At 38.5% G+C, this 22,877-nt stretch overlaps 1 protein-coding gene across 3 annotated transcripts in view; it reads right to left on the bottom strand.

Moving 5' to 3' along the window:
* Window positions 1-20,859, bottom strand: part of LOC129763507 (mucin-2) — a 135,260-nt gene extending 114,401 nt beyond the window's left edge. Inside the window, exons 1-2 of one of the 3 annotated variants that reach the window (XM_055762645.1) lie at window positions 20,129-20,859; window positions 14,894-15,502 (exon numbers count right to left, since the gene is read on the bottom strand). In XM_055762645.1, the coding sequence (XP_055618620.1) occupies window positions 14,894-14,933 (40 nt within the window). In that variant the 5' untranslated portion in view covers window positions 14,934-15,502; window positions 20,129-20,859. The remainder of the gene's footprint in view (window positions 1-14,893; window positions 15,503-20,128) is intronic. The other 2 variants (XM_055762643.1, XM_055762642.1) reach the window with 2 other exon arrangements.
* Between the last annotated feature and the right edge of the window lie 2,018 nt (window positions 20,860-22,877).

Here is a 22,877-nt window from a genome sequence, read left to right on the forward strand (position 1 = left end):
CGCCATTTTGTTGTGGCATCCATTTTGGATTTGCATTTTTTAATGCTGTTCTACAGGTCAATCCCTTTCATTTGATATTCGTATTGTTGAGGGTTCCGAAAAAAATATATATCTAAATAAACCACAACAGTAAAAAGAGAAAACAGATGTTATGTTTTCTATTCGTAACAATTTTGAAATTATATATTATTGGTGGGCTTCTACATATAAAGACTGTCCCAGAAAGTATGGACGCTCCAGATCATAGATCAAAAACAGAATAAACTGTTAGAAATTTAACTTATATTAAAAATGCTGTTAAATTAAGATGAGTACAACAGATCAGTGTTTTTATTTTTTTCTATCTATCTATTTTATCCACACTGGAGCACCTTCTTGCGAACGTTGTTCATGAGGTTCGAGCACCCACTTCTTAGCGACGAATTTTGACTCTTATTTTCCAGTCCTCTTCAAATTGTTGATGGGTTTCGGTTGAGAGAAATGTTTCCTATGATGTACCTTCATCAATAGCAAACATTCTTCAATTGATCGAATTTGCGAGCAATTAGGGGGATTATTTTCCTTTGCAACGCATATTAAACCCTTGGAGGTATACCACTCTGCCGTTGATTTCGCGTGATGGCAAAACTCTGAATCTGGCCAGAAGATAACAGAATTCATGTCAACATTGCCAACCCTTCGGATTCATCTGGATCTTCCAGACTTTAATGGATTATCCAGACGTTTAGACTATCCTTCGTCTAGTCCAGAATTTTTGTGATTTTTGTGAGATTTCTTCGCAACAAAGATTTCTCGCAACCATATAACTTTGAGCAATTACTCAATGACATCCTACACCCAAAATAAATTTTTAACCCTTTTCGGTCGGAATTAATTTCCCTTGGAAGAGATCCTCTTATCTTTCCACGCTAATAATATTTTGTTTATACCGAGTATTATTACCAATTAATCCTAGAAACTCCACATACATTTGTGACAAAGTCCACTTGACATTTAAATTCGTTTAGAAAAAAATGTAAACTGTTACAACGTTGAATAGAGTATTTAGTATGATTCATTGCTGTGGTGGCTGAGAGCAGACAAACGACCGCAGAGGGTTAACACATGTTTTGGCATCCACATTAATGAGCTTCAAAATAACAGAAAATGTGCTACTCTCTCATACTGGTACAGAATTTGTATAATAACCTAGCTGACCCGGCGAACTTCGTCCCGTCCAAAATGGTTTTTTTGTGTGAATACCTTCAAACATTCACGTTTTCTTACTAAGCGAACGTTCGTGGGTCCAATTACAGAACTCTTCATTGATTGATTACTCTTCGACCATTTATAATCTTCTCTTACCTCTTATAACTTGTTTCTCCGTTACATGGGAAACATGTTTGATACAAGAAATATAATAAAATAAAGACAGCTCAAATCAAGGCTGACCAAATAATTCAGGATTACAACGGAACACGCATCTTTATCTTCACAACGAAGCGACGGTAGGTAGTGCCAAATCGCGTGACTTCGAGTAAATCGTGTAATTTCAGGAGAATCGCGTAAAAAATAATCCAATGTATTTGTTTTATATTTCTGGAAACATTTGCACCCAACGACACTGGTACGAATTCTTCGCTCCACCTTTATATCTCATTAATTATAATTCCTTTAAACATTGTCCACTCAAAACAAAGAAAGGCATTGTTTTTTGAAAATCTGCATCTTTCGACGTTAAAGGGTGTGTCACATCAAATTGCATCACGGAAAAAACGCTGTAGAAATTCGCCCAGTAGACCGATCCTTTTGAAAATTTTAGACAGTATAATAAAAACTATTAAACAACTTTTAGCATTTTCTTTTTATTCATACTTCGAGCCCAAGCCCGTATGCTCGCACCTTCCTCTTTACCCCGTCCATAAGGTTCTGTACAACGTCAGGTTGTAGTTTTTTTTCTAACAGAAATCCATTTTCTCTTGAAGTCCGCCTCCGATTTGACAACTTTTGAGTTCTTCCGGAGGGCCTGCTTCATAATCGCCCAATATTTCTCTATTGGGCGAAGCTCCGGCGCGTTGGGCGGGTTCATTTCCTTTGGCACGAAGGTGACCCCGTTGGCTTCGTACCACTCCAACACGTCCTTTTAATAGTGGCACGAAGCGAGATCCGGCCAGAAGATGGACGGGCCCTCGTGCTGCTTCAATAGTGGTAGTAAGCGCTTCTGTAGGCACTCCTTAAGGTAAACCTGCCCGTTTACCGTGCCGGTCATCACGAAGGGGGCGCTCCGCTTTCCGCAAGAGCCGATCGCTTGCCACACCATGTACTTTTTGGCAAACTTGGATAGTTTCTGCTTGCGAATCTCCTCCGGAACGCTGAATTTGTCGTCTGCGGAGAAGAACAACAGGCCCGGCAGCTGACGAAAGTCCGCTTTGACGTAGGTTTCGTCGTCCATTACCAGGCAGTGCGGCTTCGTCAGCATTTCGGTGTACAGCTTCCGGGCTCGCGTCTTCCCCACCATGTTTTGCCTTTCGTCGCGGTTAGGAGCCTTCTGAACCTTGTATGTACGCAGGCCCTCCCGCTGCTTGGTCCGCTGGACGAATGAACTTGACAAATTCAGCTTATTGGCGACATCCCGGACCGAACTTCTCGGATCACGTCTAAACTGCTTAACTACGCGCTTGTGATCTTTTTCACTGACGGAGCATCCATTTTTGCCGTTCTTCACCTTCCGGTCGATGGTTAGGTTCTCGAAGTATCGTTTTGGTACTCTGCTGACCGTGGATTGGACGATTCCCAGCATCTTACCGATGTCCCGATGTGACAACTCCGGATTCTCGAAATGAGTGCACAGGATTAATTCACGACGCTCTTTTTCGTTCGACGACATTTTTCCAAATTTACGAAAAATTGACAGTGAAGCATGCCCAACGTGATCTATACACTCTTATCTGATTATAAGCGAAAGCTGAAGATATAATTCCTAAAAATTAAATTTCTACAGCGTTTTTTCCGTGATGCAATTTGATGTGACACACCCTTTATTTCACGTTGATCAGCTTTATTTCAGAAATGTTGTGCACGGTGGAATCCGAAGGAAGATATATGGAATCCGAGAGAAGATATTTGGGCTTCCACATTAAATATCCAGTGGGTTCAGGAACTAAAACCGCGAAATTACTGATAGTGGCTTAATTGTTTATGATATGCTGGAACGTTTCCGTTAACGTAAAACTGTTGTTCGAAGAGATCGGAAGATGCGTCATAGTGGAACTTACGAGCAGTTGGAAGACTTAGGTTGAAGATATTGAGAATAAAGAAGGCAAACCCGAGACTCTCAGACTACGACATTACAAAAAAAAACAACTCTAACCAATGTACCATCCGGAGATTCCGTATGCAAGGGTTTTCATCACGAAGCAGACAATGGACTCAAAAATGTATTGGGGAGAGTGCCTGCAGAAACGACTTCTTCCGTTTATTAGGACTCACAATGATCCGGTAATGTTTTGGCCAGATTTGGCAAGATTTGGAAACTCCAGTAAAAAATATTTTGTTTTTAATTTCATACAGTTTTAATAATCATTTAATACAGCCACCTCATTGATTCTCGGTCTGTCAGGCTTATACGCGAGTATAGGAAGGTTAAGAATAGTTTGCACCTCACTAGTTTATGTTGAAGAATTATAATAAAAACAAATCACTACTAGCATCTTCAGTAGCAGATATATCGTCAACAGGGCCAATAAAAATCAAAACTAAAATAATGCTCAAGCAATTTAGCATGATGTTCGCCAAAGAAAATACAAATAAACATTCTACACGAACTGTGTAGATATGCAAATACAGGCAAACCTTTCTTTGTGCGGGGGAGAGGGACCGTACAAAAAAGTCGCATAAAAATCGTGCAAAACTTCACCAGCAGCTTTAAAAAATAGTGTTCGGTGCACAAACTTTTTTTTGTGCGGTATATAGGGACCGCATAAAAAAAGTTCCCCCTAAGAAAATAACTCAAAGCCACGCCATTCACCGTTCAATTTACTTTTGTTTCCTTGCTTTGCGATGGGACACTTTGTCTTTTCGGTTGCGCGTGGCTGTTTTGTGCTTTTAGTTGCATGTCGAAACGTGTTGCTGTTAGGAAGCATGTCATGCAAAAACTTAGAAAAACTTAGAGCATTTGATGAGAGGAGGGGAATGATTTCAGAAGTGTGTAATGGAGACACAAATATGCTTGTTTCGTACTGAAATGCATATAAACCATCGAAAAAAACCAAATGGACGATAACTTCGTTAAATATGCTTCTTTTCATACACCGCACAAGTCGCACAAAAAACGCACAAGAACAGAAAATCGCACAAAAAAAATTCGCACAAAAACAGGTTTTACTGTATTTATAAACAAACATACACACAACGAGACTTCAAATATTGATTGCCAAATACTCGATTGGATGTTGTAGATGTTCATTCAAAAACAATTTGTTGAGAATAATGACAAATGATTAAATATGTTTTTCTGTATACTCAAAATACGGTACAAACAGATAAAAAGCAGGGACAATAAAACAAATTTCCCGTTCAAAACGGTACCTTTGGTTAGCCTACTCAAATCAGACAATTCCTTCCTCTACTGTTGCACTTACTAAGATATTTGGCGGTCCATTTTTATTTATATGGATAAGAGATATTGGAGTGCGTTTTTTCACCTGAAAAACCATTTCCACTAATTGTAGAACATATGAGAAGATATTTCAGAATTTTCCCAATTTCCTTCAAAATTTTCCGAAAATTTCCAACAATTATGTTAGGTTGAAATGTGTTTAATTTGTATACGAATCATCATAAGAACCTTTGGGAAAGATCTGGCAAGGTATACCTCCGTTTCGGAAATTTCGAAGGTTAGACCAAACAAATTGCGAGTTGTCGTGAATGATCGAAAAGACGCAAACAAGATTGTTGTCGATCAGCATTTTACAATTGAGTATCGGGTCTACATTCCCTCTCACATAGTCGAAATTGAGGGTGTGATAACCGAAACGGGCTTGACGTGCGAATACATTACGAGTGAAGGTACCGGTCGTTTTAAAAAACTGCCCTCGACGACTGTTAAGATCTTGGGTTGCCGCCAGCTCGGAACAGTCTCCCATGAAGGAGAAGAAAAGAAATTTACGCCGTCCAACTCGTTTCGAGTCACCTTCGCTGGTTCAGCTCTCCCTGACTACGTGATGGTAGATAAATTGAGGTTAGCCGTGCGACTTTTTATTCCAAAGCCAATGACTTGTCTAAAGTGCAAGTCAGTTGGTCACACGGCTGCTTATTGTGCCAATAAAGAACGATGTGCCACTTGCGGAGAACAACATGAGGGGAAATCCTGCAGTGCGACTGAGCATAAGTGTCCATATTGCGAGGGATCCCCACACGTGCTCTCAGCTTGTGAAACATACAAGGCTCGCTGGGAGAAACAGAAGCGCTCTTTGAGGGAACGCTCTAAACGCACTTTCGCAGAAATTTTGAAGGGCGCTTCTCCACTGGCTCAAGAACAACAACCAATCAATACACACAATGTCTTCGCTACGTTGCCAGTTGACGAAATGGAAGCGGATACAGCTAACGGGGGCACGCCGTTTATTTCTCAAGGGAATCCCCGGCGCAAAAATGTGACCACTCCCAAAGTTCAAGGACAAGTCCCTCCGGTGATACCCCCTGTTAGCTTGCCCAAAAAATCGAGTGCAGCGGATAAGCAAAATCAGGTCCCTCCTGGCCTCCGTGGTAATAGTTCACCTTCGAACGACCCAGCACTCGAGGGGACATCAAAAACCCCAACTGTCCCTGTTTTTCCGTCAAGTTCAACTTCCCAATCGGGATTTATAAAGTTGTCTGACCTTGTGGATCAAATCTTCACGTGTTTTAATGTTTCCGACTCCATCAGAACCATTGTCACCGCAATGCTTCCAGTACTAAAGACAATTTTGCAGCAATTGATGCAAACATGGCCCCTCCTTGCAATGATTATCTCTCTTGATGTCTAATTTAAATAGAGAGGTCGGAGATATCACTGTTTTACTGTGGAATTGTCGTAGTCTTATCCCTAAATTGGATACATTCAAATTTCTAATTCATAAACTCAATTGTGATGTTTTTGCTCTGTCCGAAACCTGGCTCTCTTCTCAAAATGATCTCTCTTTCCACGATTTTAATATAATACGCTTGGACCGCGATGACAGATACGGAGGGGTACTATTGGGGATCAATAAGTGTCACTCATTTTTTAGAATTGACCTTCCACCTATTGGAGGGATCGAAGCTGTTGCTTGTCATGCAAACATCAGAGGCAAAGACCTCTGTATAGTCAGCTTGTATTGGCCTCCGAGAGCTGCGGTTAGCCGCAAGCAACTTGTTGACATGTGCTCACTCCTTCCTGAGCCCAATGATCTTGGGAGACTTCAACTCTCACGGAACTGCCTGGGGGGAACCGTACGACGATAATCGTTCATCGTTGATATATGACCTTTGTAACAGCTTCAATATGACCGGTTTGAACACTGGGGAAACAACACGTGTACCTAAACCTCCTGCTAAACCAAGTGCTCTTAACCTCTCGCTTTGCTCGAATTCACTATCGTTAGATTGCAAGTGGAATGTAATCCAGGATCCCAACGGTAGTGATCACTTGCCAATCAAAATTTCTATCACCAATGGGTTGAATTCTTCTGAATAAATAAACATGGCATACGACCTCACAAGACACATTGACTGGAAAAAATATGCGGACGCGATTGCTCTAGCCATCAATTCCAGAGATGGTTTGCCTCCATTGGAGGAGTATAACTTCATTTCTCGTTTGATCTATGACAGCGCGGTTCGCGCTCAAACGAAACCCATCCCAGGTTCCACTATTCGTCGAAGGACCCCCCCCCTTCCATGGTGGGATGGCCAGTGTTCCAAGCTTTATGGAGATAAATCGAATGCATTTAAAGCTTTTCGGAAACGTGGAACCATTGAGAATTTTCAAACGTATTTGGACCTTGAAAATCAATTTAAAAACTTGATCAAAGGGAAAAAACGTGCTTATTGGCGAAATTTCGTGGGAGGTTTGTCACGAGAAACGTCAATGAAAAAATTATGGAAAGTGGCTCGAAACATGAGAAATCGCTCTTCACCCAATGAAAGCTAGGAATATTCACATCGATGGATTTTTAATTTTGCACGAAAGGTTTGTCCCGATTCCGCTCCAGTGCAAAGAATTATTCGAGATATACCACAAGATAGGTGTGATCTTGATTCCGAGTTTTCGATGGTAGAATTCTCTCTTGCTCTCCTTTCATGTAACAATTCTGCTCCGGGATCGGATAGAATTAAGTTCAACTTGCTGAAAAATCTCCCTGATGTGGCGAAACATCGCTTGTTGAACTTATTCAATCGGTTTCTGGAGCATAATATTGTTCCAGATGATTGGAGACAAGTACGAGTTATAGCTATTCAAAAACCCGGAAAACCCGCGTCCGACTTCAATTCGTACCGCCCAATAGCAATGCTGTCTTGTATACGGAAATTGTAGGAGAAAATGATCTTGTTTCGCCTTGATCGATGGGTTGAAACGAATGGCCTACTCTCAGATACACAATATGGGTTCCGCAGGGGCAAGGGGACGAATGATTGTCTTGCGTTGCTTTCTTCAGAAATTCAAATGGCTTACGCCGAAAAAAAACAAATGGCTTCAGTATTCTTGGACATAAAGGGGGCCTTTGATTCTGTTTCAATAGAGGTTTTGTCAGACAAATTACAATCTCGGGGTCTGCCGCCTCTATTGAATAATATGTTATATAACTTGCTTTGTGAGAAACATTTGAACCTTTCTCACGGAGATTCGGCAGTAAGTCGGGTCTCTTACATGGGACTCCCCCAGGGCTCATGTTTAAGCCCCCTTTTGTACAACTTCTACGTAAGCGACATTGACAATTGCCTTACCCAAAATTGCAGCCTAAGACAACTTGCAGATGATGGAGTGGTGTCTGTCGTAGGATCAAACGAATCCGACCTGCAAGGACCCTTACAAGATACTTTGAACAATTTTTCAACCTGGGCCATTGGGCTAGGGATCGAATTCTCCACGGAGAAAACAGAGATGGTGGTTTTTTCTAGGAAGCATAAACCAGCAAAACCAAAGCTTCAACTTTTGGGTAAACCGATCACTCATGCTATGTCATTCAAGTATCTTGGGGTTTGGTTCGACTCTAAATGTACTTGGGGGGCCCATATTAGGTATCTGAGTAAAAAATGTCAACAAAGAATAAACTTTCTCCGTACAATTACCGGCACCTGGTGGGGAGCCCATCCCGAAGATCTTATAATGTTGTATCGAACAACTATTCTCTCAGTGATGGAGTATGGCAGTTTCTGTTTTCAATCAGCTGCCAAAACACACCTCATTAAACTCGAGCGAATTCAGTATCTTTGTCTCCGTATCGCGTTGGGATGTATGCCCTCAACGCATACCATGAGTCTCGAGGTTTTGGCAGGCCTACTCCCACTAAAAGATCGCTTCAATTTATTATCTCTTCGGTTCCTCATCCGGTGTAAGGTTATGAACCCATTGGTGATCGGAAATTTTGAGCAGCTGATCGAGCTAAATTTTCACTCCGGATTCATGAGTTCATATCATGAATTCATCTCCATGCAGGTTAATCCTTCTTCGTATATTCCCAACCGTGTTTGTTTTCCTGACTACATCAATTCCTCTGTGCATTTTGATCTGTCCATGAAGCAGGATATCCATGGAACATCAGACTATCTTCGATCGAGGATCGTTCCAACGATCTTCGATGCAAAGTATGGGGATATCAATTGTGATAATATGTACTTTACTGATGGGTCCTCTATGAATGAGTCCACAGGATTTGGAGTGTTCAACGAATTTTTTAGCACCTCACACAGTCTTCAGAATCCTTGCTCAGTGTATATTGCTGAATTGGCAGCGATACACTGGGCGCTGGACAGCGTCGCCTCACGACCTGTTGAACACTATTACATTGTAACGGATAGTCTTAGCTCTGTCGAAGCTATCCGTTCAGTGAGGCCGGAAAAGCACTCGCCGTACTTCCTTGAGAGAATACGAGAAATTTTGAGTGCTTTATCCAGACGCTGTTATGTCAATACCTTTGTCTGGGTCCCTTCACATTGCTCAATTCCGGGTAATGAGAGGGCTGACTCATTAGCAAAGGTAGGTGCAATTGAAGGCGATATTTATCAGCGTCAAATCGCCTTCAATGAATTTTATTCTTTAGTCCGCAAAAATACCATAGTTAACTGGCAACGCAAATGGAACGAAGATGAATTGGGCCGGTGGCTCCACTCGATTATCCCTAAGGTTAGCCTCAAACCATGGTTCAAAAGTCTGGACTTGAGTCGGGACTTTATTCGCACCTTCTCCCGACTCATGTCCAATCACTGTTCGTTAGATGCGCTACTCTTTCGTATTAATCTTGCCGACAACAATCTTTGTGTTTGTGGCCAAGGTTACCACGACATCGAGCACGTTGTTTGGTCGTGCGAGCTGTATCTTGTCGCCAGATCGAATTTAGTAGTCACCCTTCGGGCCCGAGGAAGTCAGCCCATGATGCCGGTGAGAGACGTGTTGGCTCGGTTAGACCTTGATTACATGTCCCAAATATATGTATTCCTTAAAGCTATCGATCTTCGTGTGTGATTATCCTTACACCCTTAGTTTTTCCTTTTCCTTTGTGAGAGATCGGATCCCTTCTTAAGAATAAGATGAAATGTAAATACATATTAAATATAAGATAGGTTTAAGAATTGAGTGTGATGAGTGTGATTGAGAGTGTGAGTGTGATTATTGTCAATATATCCTCATATCCCCTCCTTTTCCTGAAGAAAATATGTCACCCTTCTAAACTCGAGTCGACCGCGAGTAATCGGTTTCCTATATTATTAACATTAGAATTAAGGAAAAATGTTTATATACTAGTAACAATACAGTAAGGAGTTCGGCTCCTTTAAACCTATGTAACTGAGCCTGTAAAAATAAACGATTTAAATAAAAAAAAAAAATCATAAGAACCTCCGCCGACCCAAAATTCCCTTCCTACAAATATTCACGCCGATCAGATCAGTAATTTCCAAGTCCGTAAGGATCAGAAAGACAGAAATCCATTTTTAAATATACAGATATGCCATAGCAGTATGATCCAGTGAAACAAGAGACACATTGCAAAAAAGCACGCACTAAACCTTTTCGCATACTTTGCCACATACACGGCCCAAACCGAAGAGGGTATTGTATCACGTTTATGGTCTCCTTTTTACTCTTAGAAAACACTTTCCAACTTCATTTTATAATGTGGTGAAATATTATCACGCATTTATGCAACAGTACCAGTGGCTATGTGGATAGCGTAGTCGTGTAAAACAACCTTTAACCCTTTCGTCGCCCCGTCACCCAGATATAGGTGACTTTTTCCTCGTTCAAATTTAATAGGATTTATAAAAGGAATTTGACAACATAGGCACCTAAATGTAACTATAGGATATTAAGAAAAATAATAAAATCATAATCATATTAATATAATGTTCATACTATACTTTTTATCAATTTATAATACAGAAGGTTTGTACTGGAGTTTTTTGCGAAACCCGTATAATATGACTTTGGCATGTGCTACTGTTGTCAATTCGTTTCCAAATAGAAATAAATCTCACTAGATCATGTGAAAGTTGCCTACAAACTACGTTTGGTCTTTATTTAATAATGCATCCGCAATTTGGGCCTCGCGAGAAACTCAAAAACAGCGCATTGGGCGACGAACGTGTTAATTCCAGCTGGCCTTGGTTCGATCCCCGCTTGACATCGTTTGGACGTTTTTTCGGGTACAATCCCAAGCTTCAGTCTGGAAGAAAGAGATGTCTACTCCCATAAATACAAACATTTTAAAACATTTGAGGAATGTGCTTTTATTTGTTCATTTCACCCTTCAGTACACGAAAAACGCTAACGCTAGTTTGTACATAGAAACTGTTACTTAGAGAATCCTTGGTAGGTTTGATGCTCTACAAAAATCTCTTTAATTTCGTGATAAATGTAGATTATGTATAGTAGATATGTAAAATAATTGAAAACCGCTATTCAAAAGGTAAAAAATAAATGTCACGTTCGACGGCGGAAAGTTGGAGTTCGATAAAGATTGCATGCAATGAATAACGAAATATATCGTAAATCCTTTTCAGGTTTCCTAAAGATAATGAATTATATATTTCATTATTCAGATGTAACGGATATCTGGTATCTATCCGGTATACGGCCTACCTGAACGCGACGCTGACTATTATTTTCATTTGCCATTTTGTTGAAACAGTACCAAAGGGAATACTCATCGCAAGATATTTTATATACTCCATTATTTTTGTTTATCTTTCCATAAAATTGTAATTCTTCCCATAAAATGTAAACCTTTATTTGCTTCATGCATAAATGCACATGCACAAAAAGAAATTTTCTGATTTCAGGGTTGAATTTTATAGATGTAGTCAGAGTTGCCACCTATAATTTCCAAAAATCAGGAAGAATGAAAATAAAAATCAGGGAAAATAAGGATAGCTTATATTGGGTTTTCCGGAAAGTTCGTACCGATTTTTGGGAAAACAAAAGCATCATATTAATAGACAGAGTTACATATTTTCAATTTAATTCTACATTCTACTTTCTTATTATTTTGTTTTACAACCTTTCGCCATCTTCCACGCAGCTTCAAAATTCTATCCTCCCAGAACATGTTTGTTTTCTCCAATTTTTTGTTGACCATTGAGTTGAAGCTTTTGCCATTGATAGCTTTTTGCGAGGATCTTTTGATCCTTTATGTTTTTTTTTTCCTGAACACCATCAACATCAATAAAGTGAATTGCAGAAAAATATTCGGATATTCAGAATTCCTTTGAATTCATCGTCCATACTTCGAAATGAATCTTTACTCATCAAATTAGGAAATAGTTGAATGCTTCTAATTTTGTTGCCATTTGATTTGATTATAGATATATTTACCATAGTATCAACATAAAAATTGGATCTACTTGAAATTTGATATTAAATCTTATTATATTGATTGTGAATCAAAATTTTTTCTCTTGAGTAATATTACCATGTGAAACTTTGAAATATTACTCCATCAATGAATTAGCTGCTACTCGTACATACATAGACATCATATAGGGTAATTTTGTTCCTCAAAATTAATATCGTTGTTAGTTCTTAAAATCGCCAGATAGTCTGGTTTCATGAAATTATCTAGCACTGCTTTGAATACGAATGCACCATTTCACTCCTTGCGTAGTGAAAATAATTCGGGTTTTTCACCCTGGAAAAATGTATCCAGTCGATTTGCAACAATCATACATATTGTTGAAAAAGTTAGGTACAGCCTTTGATCAGGAGAAATTAATTTAATGTAAGTTTAATGCATGTGCAGACCGGAGTGCTATTATGACAGTTTTCATTTCCAATTAGGAAAACTTTAACAGTGATCCTGGTATATTTTTACATTCCGATAAAGTAAAAACTACAAAAAATCAGGCGAAAACAGGATCATTTTTGAAAAATCAGGCAAAATTGAGTGTTTGTCAGGATATCAGGGAATGTGCTAAAAAGTCTGGGAAATCCCGAAAAATCAGGAAGGTGGGCATCTCTGGTTGTAGTTGAAAACAATCATCATGCAATCCTAGTTTAGTCATAAAACAATTTCTGAAGATAAAAGCGGGACAAAGAGACACCGATGAGTTGAAATTAACGAGGTAACAAACACATCCAAACAAACTAGACAACGACTCGACTGATTCATCAGCGATCGCGGCCATACGGTCGAGTCAAACGGCTTACTTGCCTGTTTTAGGTCGAGCTCGGCTTCTGGAATATGAAAACAAAAGAGACGAGCGGTGATCCTTTCGTCTGTGTACTAGAATATAGCCCATAATGCTATACTCCATTGAAAAGTCTTTGAAGAGGACGATACCAACATTGATAGATATATACACAGACCAATAGGGTAACACGGGGTGAGTTGGACATACGGTGTGATTTGGACCACCCCTTTATCTCAAAAAGTACGGCTCAACTTGGATTTTTTATTCTTTATCATCTCCTTTTATTGTTGAACCGTATGTAACTAACGTAAAAAAACTTTGGTAAAATTCGACAGGTGGAAGGAAACGGTAACATGAACCCAACAAGCACTTTGATTGTCAAAAAATGTGAGTTTTCCGATCGTGGTTTTAAGGTTTTTCCCGTTGATGAAACAAACTTTCCATGTATTGTGCAGTGAAGTTCTGTTCGCTTACAGAAGAGGAACAATTTGATGCAGCGAAACTGTAAGTTTGATAACTATAAATGAAATAAATTGCATTTTAATTTTTGTATGTGACATGGACACGTTTCTGTGGAGTGAATTGGTCCTACAGGTTTGAAACTTTTCTTTGGTCTAATTGATTCCAGATGCCGCTGAATTACAAAACGAGGATGGGCAGACACCATTGGAAGAAGGAGGAGCTTGAAAAGGCAACAGAGGCCATCAAGGACGGATTTTCTTTGACCAAGCATCGAAAGCATTTGAAAATGCTCGAACAACAGTGAAAGATCCATACAGAATTCGAGATGGTTTCAATCCAATTATTCTGGTCTGAAATTTGACCAAGACACCTGGTATCGATCGCAGAACACTGTTACTGATTTTAACTTCATCCCGAAATACTTTACATAAACATAAGTATTTTTTCGATGAAACACACACTGGACCAAATAACCCCGCATCAAATTTTAATGTCCAAAAATCATCTCTTTTGTTTTATGATATAGTTGGTAATTTGAAGATTGATATTATGATTAAACACTATTGATTGAGAAAAAACAAGTGCAGCTCAGTATACAATGTGACATTTTGTATTTAGACCGTGTCGGTTTGGAAATATTAGGCTATTTGCTTAGGGGTCCAAATTTCCTGCATTTCCCCTAATCCTTGGGTCTGTAGTGCCTTACTGAAAATTTGATTCAGCGATGAAACATTCCAGAGTTCAAACAAATCTCTCCGATCTATTCTGGTTGAATGAATGAAATGCTCTCGTTGAATATTACACTGAGAATAAATTTTCATTGATGTGATGTTAAATGTAAAACTGAAGAAAGTTGAACTTCACATTTCTGAGCTTCTAACAAACAAATATTTCGTAATGTGTCCCTGCTATTTTGATGCACCACATAGTTCCAAAGCAGTATGCATTTTTAGGTATCATAACCGACTTGTATTTTCTATTTATCTCATAACATTACTTAAAAATCAAGAAACTCTCGGAAAGGGACGGCTTCTAGATGACAATAACAAAAAGAAAGACCGTTCCACATACACTACCAATCGCATTAAATTGGAAGCACTGCACGCTCCAATGTGTTATGTTTTTGCTTTTCCGTTATGCTCACTTGCTTCGGCTACACTCCATTCACCACCTCTCCATGAAGTGTGTAATTTCTTCCAAACGGGTTCTCACTTGAATGTGGCTGAACGAATATGACTAATGTTTACCCTAGAATCATGGTTCTCATTTATTTTGACTATTTCACAGAACTGATTATCTGATTTTGGCTCTCTTTAAAATAATTCCACGAGTTTGGTTTTCGCCAATTTTTTTTTCCGCAAACTGAAATGTCAAAAAACACAGACATTCGTTTGCTCACTTCTGTGAGACGACCATTGATACACATTTCATCTCACAAAAGGACCCAGCATACCTGTATCACATCAGAGAACCAACATTTTGTCCCTTTTCAGCGGAATTATAAGTTATACTCAGAAACGAAATGATGATGTGTGGACGCAAAAAAAAAAATATCATAACAAAAGAAAATCAAAAAGAAAATGTTCACCTTGCTCACCTGGCTTGTCCAACGATTGCCGACGATTCATTGGCGGTCTAGGACGGATGTCGGCCAAGGCGGACGCAAAAGTGCGACGGCCTCCGGCAGACTCCGGGGAAAATTTCGGGGTTTCCTTCCACGAGTGGTCGCGCTGCTACGGGGCTGGTTTGGCACCACTAACGCGGTAACGGTGACAGTTTGTTTGCGCTCAGCAGAAATTGTTGCCCGTCGCCAGACTTGTGTGTTGATTCTTCATCCGGAACCAGTCGGTCAGTGCACAGAATCCGAGTTGTTTTTCATTAGTTTGGGTATTCCCCCACAGGATGTTATAGACTATATTTTTTTTGTTGCTTCGATTATATTCACAAACACAGACACAACAAGTACACATTGCCAGAAGAAAGGAGCAAATGTGATGATGATTATGACGTTGCCGATCGCAGGAACGCATGGGAATCGCACATTTTTCACTGTTTGGCCTTCTGTTGTTATCGATAACTATGCTTTGCGAGATTAGTTACATGGCAGGGCTGCCAGTAATGGCAACGCGAATCGAAAACTGCAACTGCACATAGATGTTCACTTTGATCCGACTTTTTTCGCGCTCACATTTCGAATCTGAAAATAAAGGAATAAAATAGATTAGATGGCTTTTAAATGTGTTGTTTGCATTTCTTTCGTCATGATCATGTGTATTGGGAATAAGTTCACCATATTTCCATGAAAAACGTAACGACAATGAATGACGATTATTTTCGTACACGCAGTTGTTTTTGCATTTTCTGAAACAATAGTGGGTGTGCAACTTAATTCGTTCCATTTTTTAACCCACTAGGGGTGGGTTTGGAGGCAATAACCTTCAAACGAAGGTTTTTTTGTTCTACTTTTCTCTGGTGTAACCAGATAGATTTGCGTGCGAAACGCTTACATATTTCGCTGTGCGATTTCCAAAGAACCAACGCTCGAAGCCATCATCCTTGAGTCAGTGGACACAACCGTTTGGTAATCAGCTGCCGGCTGATTCATCTTGTTCGTATGTAAGGGCCCCAGCCGGAAGGGTTGACCTGAGTCAGTGGACGACTCTTCCGAAGGTTGTTCATCGGGTCGTCGCGTATTCAAGGTTGCAGAAATTCGTCGTCTATTCAGAGGACCAGAAATCCTTCACCTGGAAAGTTCACAATCATCACGTAACCAACATTGTGATCCACCAACTTGCGTTCATCGTCAGCACCATTGCGTATCGATAATATCATCCTGCTGCAAACGCCTAACCAACAGGAAGTGACCATTCATCATCGACCATCACCATCTCGAGTCATCTGTGGACTTTTCGTCGCACACCTACTACGCACACCATATAAACGACCCGACATCGCAGAGCGCTCTGTTAATTGGCAACGACGACGCCTAAAACCAACGCCAACAACTCCACCTGGTTGTCAGCAGTAAAGAAAGTTTAGCTCACTTGAATTTGTTCGTCCTTATATTATACTAGCTGACCCGGCAAACTTCGTCTCGCCCAAAATTTATTTTTCATTATTACATTCACGTTTCCTTACTAAGCGCATGTTCATGGGTCCAATCGCAGAACAGTTTATTGATTGATCTTCTAATCTACGCTATAAAATTAACTTTCACTATAAAATTCCTAGTACTTCTACCAAAACTCGTCATTGTAATATCAGATTATTTTCAGACACAATTCTCGTTCAAGATTTTTCAACCACTTGCAAATAACATGTTTCTCCGTTGCATGGAATAAATGTTTGATACAGAAAATAGAATAAAGACAGCCCTAAATCGGACAATTCCTTTCCAAAGTTTCGCTCTTATCGACACATTTGGCGATCCATTTTTATTTATATAGAAAAAAGATGCTATAGGAGTGAGTTTTATCACACTAAAATCCATTTCCACTTTCGAACAAAAATCAATTTCGTTAGCGCAAACATCAAATGGACTAACAACGCTTGTCACTATGAAATTGTGACCCCCCCCCCCCCCTCTTGGAGAAGGGGGAGAGTCTCTAACTATCGTAAGAACCTTCCCCGACCGCAAAAACTCCTACGTACCAATTTTCATGTCGATCGGTTCAGTAGTTTCCGAGTCCATAAGAATCAGACAGACAGACAGACAGAAATCCATTTATATATATATATAACTAGCTGACCCGGCAAACTTCGTCCCGCCCAAAATTTTTGATTTGTTATCAATACCTCAAACATCCACGTTTTCTTACTATGAGCAAGTTCATGGTTCCAATCGCAGAACTGTTCATTGATTGATCTTCTAATCGACCCCGTTGAATTTAACTTTTATTGTAAATTCCAAGTATTTCTAACAAAACTCATCATTATAATATCAGCTTATTTTCAGACATAATTCTCGTTCAAGATATTTCAACCACTTGCAAATAAAATGTTTCTCCGATTCCATACAAATGCATGTTTCGCAGTGAAAATAATCATTTAGATCAATTTTACAGATCTGAACGATCTGAACATACAAACTTTTTTGAAATATATTCGTTATTTTCATCAACCAATATATTCTCTAGAAAAAAATTATATGGCGGGACAACGTTTGCCGGGTCAGCTAATCCTTCTATAAAAACAAAACCATGTTCATTCTTTCCCGAAACTATAGGTCATATGAATAAAAAAAAATTACTTGTTCGGTCCGTTTCCAAATAAAGTAAACTTTCCTGGATCCGTATGATTAAAATTTCACATTACTAATTTCATTTTAACGCATGTTCGAATTCGAACATAGTTTTTACTTTGTCAAACATATGTGTACTGATTGTTCAGGTTTGGTTTCAAAACGATTTTTTCACCACCTGCAAAAAAATTGTTTTTCAATTAACTAGAATGCTAATTTGGTACGGAAAGGTTCATTTTCATTCATTCCGCCTGAAAAACAATCAATCTTTTGACGCTCCCCTAAACTAGTAAACGAAGCTCAATGCCATCAATGCGGATTGTTAACTTATTTAACTTTAAGCGCAAGATAGCAACATTACAGGTAAACTTCGATATAACGTACATTTCACTTTCAAAATTGTGCGTTGTATCGAATTGTACGTTATATCGAAGCATACTAAAGTACTCACAAACGTAGTCTATAATACATTATTGTGTTGCTGTTTTAGTAAAGTTAATGAACAACATCAATCAGACGACGAAGCCAGCCTTTCTCATGATGTTTCCCTTCGCACTGTTGATTAAAGCTTGATTCATTTAGAATCCGGAATCACAAAACCAGATGTATTTCGGAATTGATTGAAGGCACAAAACTTGTTTTAGCATCACAATACGGATAATTCATTGTTCTATCAGAAAAAAAATATTGGAAAATAATTTCCTTCACACTTTGGAAATGTGTACGTTATATCGAGGGTACGTTATAACGAGGGTACGTTATATCGAAGTGTTCCTGTAAACATAAATCGGATATGACATCAAAACGAATGAAAGTGTTTTCAGATCCCAAGTATGCTCACGAGCACAAATGATAATTACGAAGTAAGTACTTGATAAATGCTGTTTTATTCATACGAAATCAGCTAAACATCCATTTTCGAAAGGTAAATACTGAGTTGTTACTTTTATTCATACCAAACGTAGTAAAAACTCAATCTCACTGCTCGACTGCTCGATTGAAGTAAAGTAAAGCTGAATTTTGTTTTTATTCATATGGCCTAATATCTTACAATTGTTATATGTTATATGAATTAATGTTATGAGTGCATATTAATTTAATTTTGAAAAAAAAAATATATTAATCTTGTGTTAATGAGTAATTATTGATTTTTTTTTCTAAAACTCGGTATCCAGCCGGATAGCAAATATTGTTAGGGATATCCGTTTTATATCTAATATATTTATTTAAAACATTTTTTTAAACTGTATAAAGGAAATGATTTAACTTGTTGAAACCGATTCGCAGCCATTTGTTCGTAAAAGAATTACGCTACGCAGAGTGTATTTTTATGGATTTTAACCATCGGATTGGATAACTTTTGAAACATTAGAGATCCGGAACAACCGTGAATAAAATAAAGGTAAGATTTCCTAGAGCCTCGCGTTTTGAAAAAAAAACACTGATGGAAACTTCGCACAAGGAATGGTTTTTATCCGCATTTGGACAACAGGATTATCTAATCTATAACCCTCCTGAAGATGAAAGGGGGCAGTTTTCAAAAGTAGTCATAGAGCTATTCTTTAATTTCTTGTTTGATGATATTTTTAATACTTTGACTTTTATTTATTTCTTTGTACTGGTACTGTTACGGAATTGTAACAAACCTGGTTCTGAAATCTATATTTATCGGACCAGAAAACCACTAGAATTATTGTAGGATCACAAAACTGTATAATTGTTTGTCATGTTTACCACGTCTATATAGACGAAATTGTGCCATCTACAGTTTACTGCATTAGTATGAAATAAGTTCGAGAATAAGTCTTCAGGGTCAACTATAAGTCTCCCATATATATGTTTTCCTTAAAGCTATAGATCTTCGTGTGTGATTGTCCCTACATCCTTATACCCTCCTTTCCTTCCTTTGCGGGTAATTCGTCCCCTTGCTATAAATAGTAGAATAAGTTGAAATGTAAATAAACTATAGATATACGAATAGATTGAAGAATTGAGTGTTCATCAACATTGTTACAATTTCCTTATATCCCATCCTTCTCCTAAAAATATGTCACCCTTCTAAACTCGAGTACACCGCGAGTAATCGGTTTTCCACCTTACTAACCATAGATGTAAGAAAATTGTTTATATATATATATATATATATATATAGTTTTAAAAATATATTTAAGAATTCGGCTCCTTTAAACTTAAGTAACTGAGCCTGTAAAAATAAACGAAAAAAAAAAAACTATAAGTCGACAGAAAATTTGGACTAACGGTCCTACTCACCGTAATGATAACCATCAAAATACTTGAAGTTAAGAAAAATATTGAATAAAAAATGAACCAGCCTAAGGCTGAAAATCTCTATAATAAAGACAAAAAAAAGGATTGGTATGTAGATGTTTTCTACATAAAATTTATTGATGTTTTGTTTGTTTCCGTGCACTCTACGGCTGACCATTCAATATTACCAGAATCTAGTAAAGGTGTTACGCAATTCAAATTGATTAATGTTCCAGAATTGAAAGTTGACAGAGAACTAGAGACAATATAAATCTTTTATTTTCACAAACAAAAAAATCAAAACAAAATATTTACTTTTGGCTGCACTGCTGTTCCGTTTGTGACAATTCCATTCAATCCACACACAAATGGGATTACAATGTGTTATACATGACGGGAAATCCAATTCCAGTCCAAACACACCAGCTGAGACCGACTGTTTACAATGTCCTACGCGGAATGATGTACACAACTATTTAAAAACAATAAACAACCTTCTCAATGCTATTGTCACGAACTTGTGGATTTGCTTCTTTCGCTGCACTCGCACACCGACGCACTTTTTCGCCATCGACCATCCGAACAACGGTAGCAGTATGGGTAACGAACGGGATATACACGTCTCACTGATCACTGCAATTTTCACTCATCACTCCGAAGAAGCCTATGCTCGCGGCTCACTTTCCTCACCCTCTTCTCGTATCGATGTTGTACACACTTCTACACACCTCTTCTCGGTCGGAGCAGCTTTTCCCTTCCCATATACGAGAAAAAAAAAGAGGTGCCTATGCCTACCACAGTGACGAAAGAGCTGCCTCGGGTTCACTTTTGCATCGCAGTTTCTGACCGCTTCCGGTACGCTGAACGGGTCAACTTGATGCACATCGCACACTTCGGCCACTTAACTACACGCCGCACGGACATTCGGAACACGAAACACTAGATTACAAGGATAATTCACTGATTTAACTACGACTGCTGCTCGGAACCTATCCAACCTGGAGCGATCGCACACGGGGCTGTGTGGTAGTATGTGGCATACAGTCTGTCAAAAGCGCTCAGTACCACTTTTTGCTTTCTCTCCGACCGCTACACTGCTGTCGCCGATTAGCAACGGTTGGCAATGCGTTCTTTGGGAGTATGTGTGCGAACGAGCAGCAGTCGCCATTTTGAATCGGAGGTCTATTTATGTCGAAAGTTGGCAGTACGGTTTGTGTAACGTGCTTGTGGACTAGTTTCAGGGGTTTTCATTCGGAGGAATTGAACGTCGGACGTGATGCCAGTAAAATTGCAGAAACATTAATTTCTGTAGAACATAAAATCATAGCAACCCAATGTTATTTTTTTATAGAGACTTTGCCTAATGTGGCATTCGCCTCTGTACCGAATGTTATTAAAATCAAAACCAAACATAGAAAATACTACAATAACCTAGATTCTGTATGTTTTTTTTGTGGTACTAGCTGACCCGACAAACATCGTTTCACCCAAAATTATTTTTATTATATAAATTATTTGGAACTTTCACGTTTTCTTACCGAGCGAACGTTCGTGAGTTCAATCACAGAACTTTCCATTGATTGATCTTTACAATTTACATATAGGAAATTTATAGTTCCTATTTCTTCTACCAAAACTCACCACTTTAGCATACATTTTTTTATCAGACATAACTTTTGCTCAAGATTATTGATTCACTTGCGAATAACATGTTTTTCCGTTACATGGAGCACATCTTTGATACCGAAAAGTACATTTTCATTTATAATTTTTATTTTCCATCTGAGAGTCATTTTCGCTTCACACTAACGGAACATACAGATTAATTGCAGAAACGTGAAACCCAATCGGACTGCCCAGCAAACATTAAATCGTATAATTTTGCACGTCTTACAAGAAATCAGAATAAATCATAATCGCATATAATATCAATCAAAGTATGTATCGTGTATATTTGAAATCGCATAAAATGTAAAAACTCGATTTTATATATCATTATCAAATTAAATCGGAATTCGGTATAATAAACATCAGTTTTATGATGTACATTGTCATAAAATATATTTAATCCGCATCATATGCGTATATTACGCTGATGCAGTTTGTGTGTCATATAAGCGTATAATTCAAATCGATTCAGTACTGCAGTGAATCGTGTTGCATGCTGAAGAAAATCATGAAACAGTAAATCATATTAGATCCTAATAAAGAACATATTACATCTTATTGAAATGCCAATGAAATGCTGATGCACTCGAAAGTTTTAACCGCTGTTGAATTAAATTTCAGATAGCCGCGCGAGATAGTTGGTGGATGATAATACGACCGGAGTTCGAACCCACATCGGAGCAGTTTTCACCAAACATCAATCTGTGCCATTTTAAACATACATATTCCACTCCCAACACAAGTCAATCAAACAATTATTATTTCTACAAACATAAATTCTCATATATAAAAATGGCGGTTCGTGAGGCTATAATAAACATTTCACGAAAATATTCTGCGCCATTTGTTTTTTTTGTATGTCTGTAATAAATCGTATATGAGTATGGCAAAAGTCGTATTTGGTGCTTTGACAATTCATGAATATATTCATATTAGATCGCAATTCAATTCCAACATAATCGCTATTATAGCCGGTCAAAGTTGCATATTCTTCCAAACAAATTCGGGAAGCATTTGCCATGTATGTATATTGCCTCCACTTTTGCATGCATATGTCAGTTAGGCGCATTATATGCCAACCAAATTTTAGGGCATATGATGTTATATATACGCTTGTTATGCGATTTAATGTTTGCTGGATGATAACAATGTAATTGTGGAATTATAATTTTTTCGAACTTTCTCTCAAAGCATTTAAGAAATCTCATAACTTTTTGACGTAGGACTACGTCTTTCATTTCTATACCGGGGTGTAAAATCAAAGTTTCGAAAACGAAAGCGTTACACCGGACACCGAGATTTTGGGCGTTAATAGCTCTTAAACAACTGAACGAAATGGTATGATACACACTTCATTCGAAAGATAAAATGTCTACGCGTTATATACTTGTTACTT

Source organism: Toxorhynchites rutilus, chromosome 1 (genome assembly GCF_029784135.1).
Source record: "Toxorhynchites rutilus septentrionalis strain SRP chromosome 1, ASM2978413v1, whole genome shotgun sequence".
NCBI lineage: Eukaryota > Metazoa > Arthropoda > Insecta > Diptera > Culicidae > Toxorhynchites > Toxorhynchites rutilus.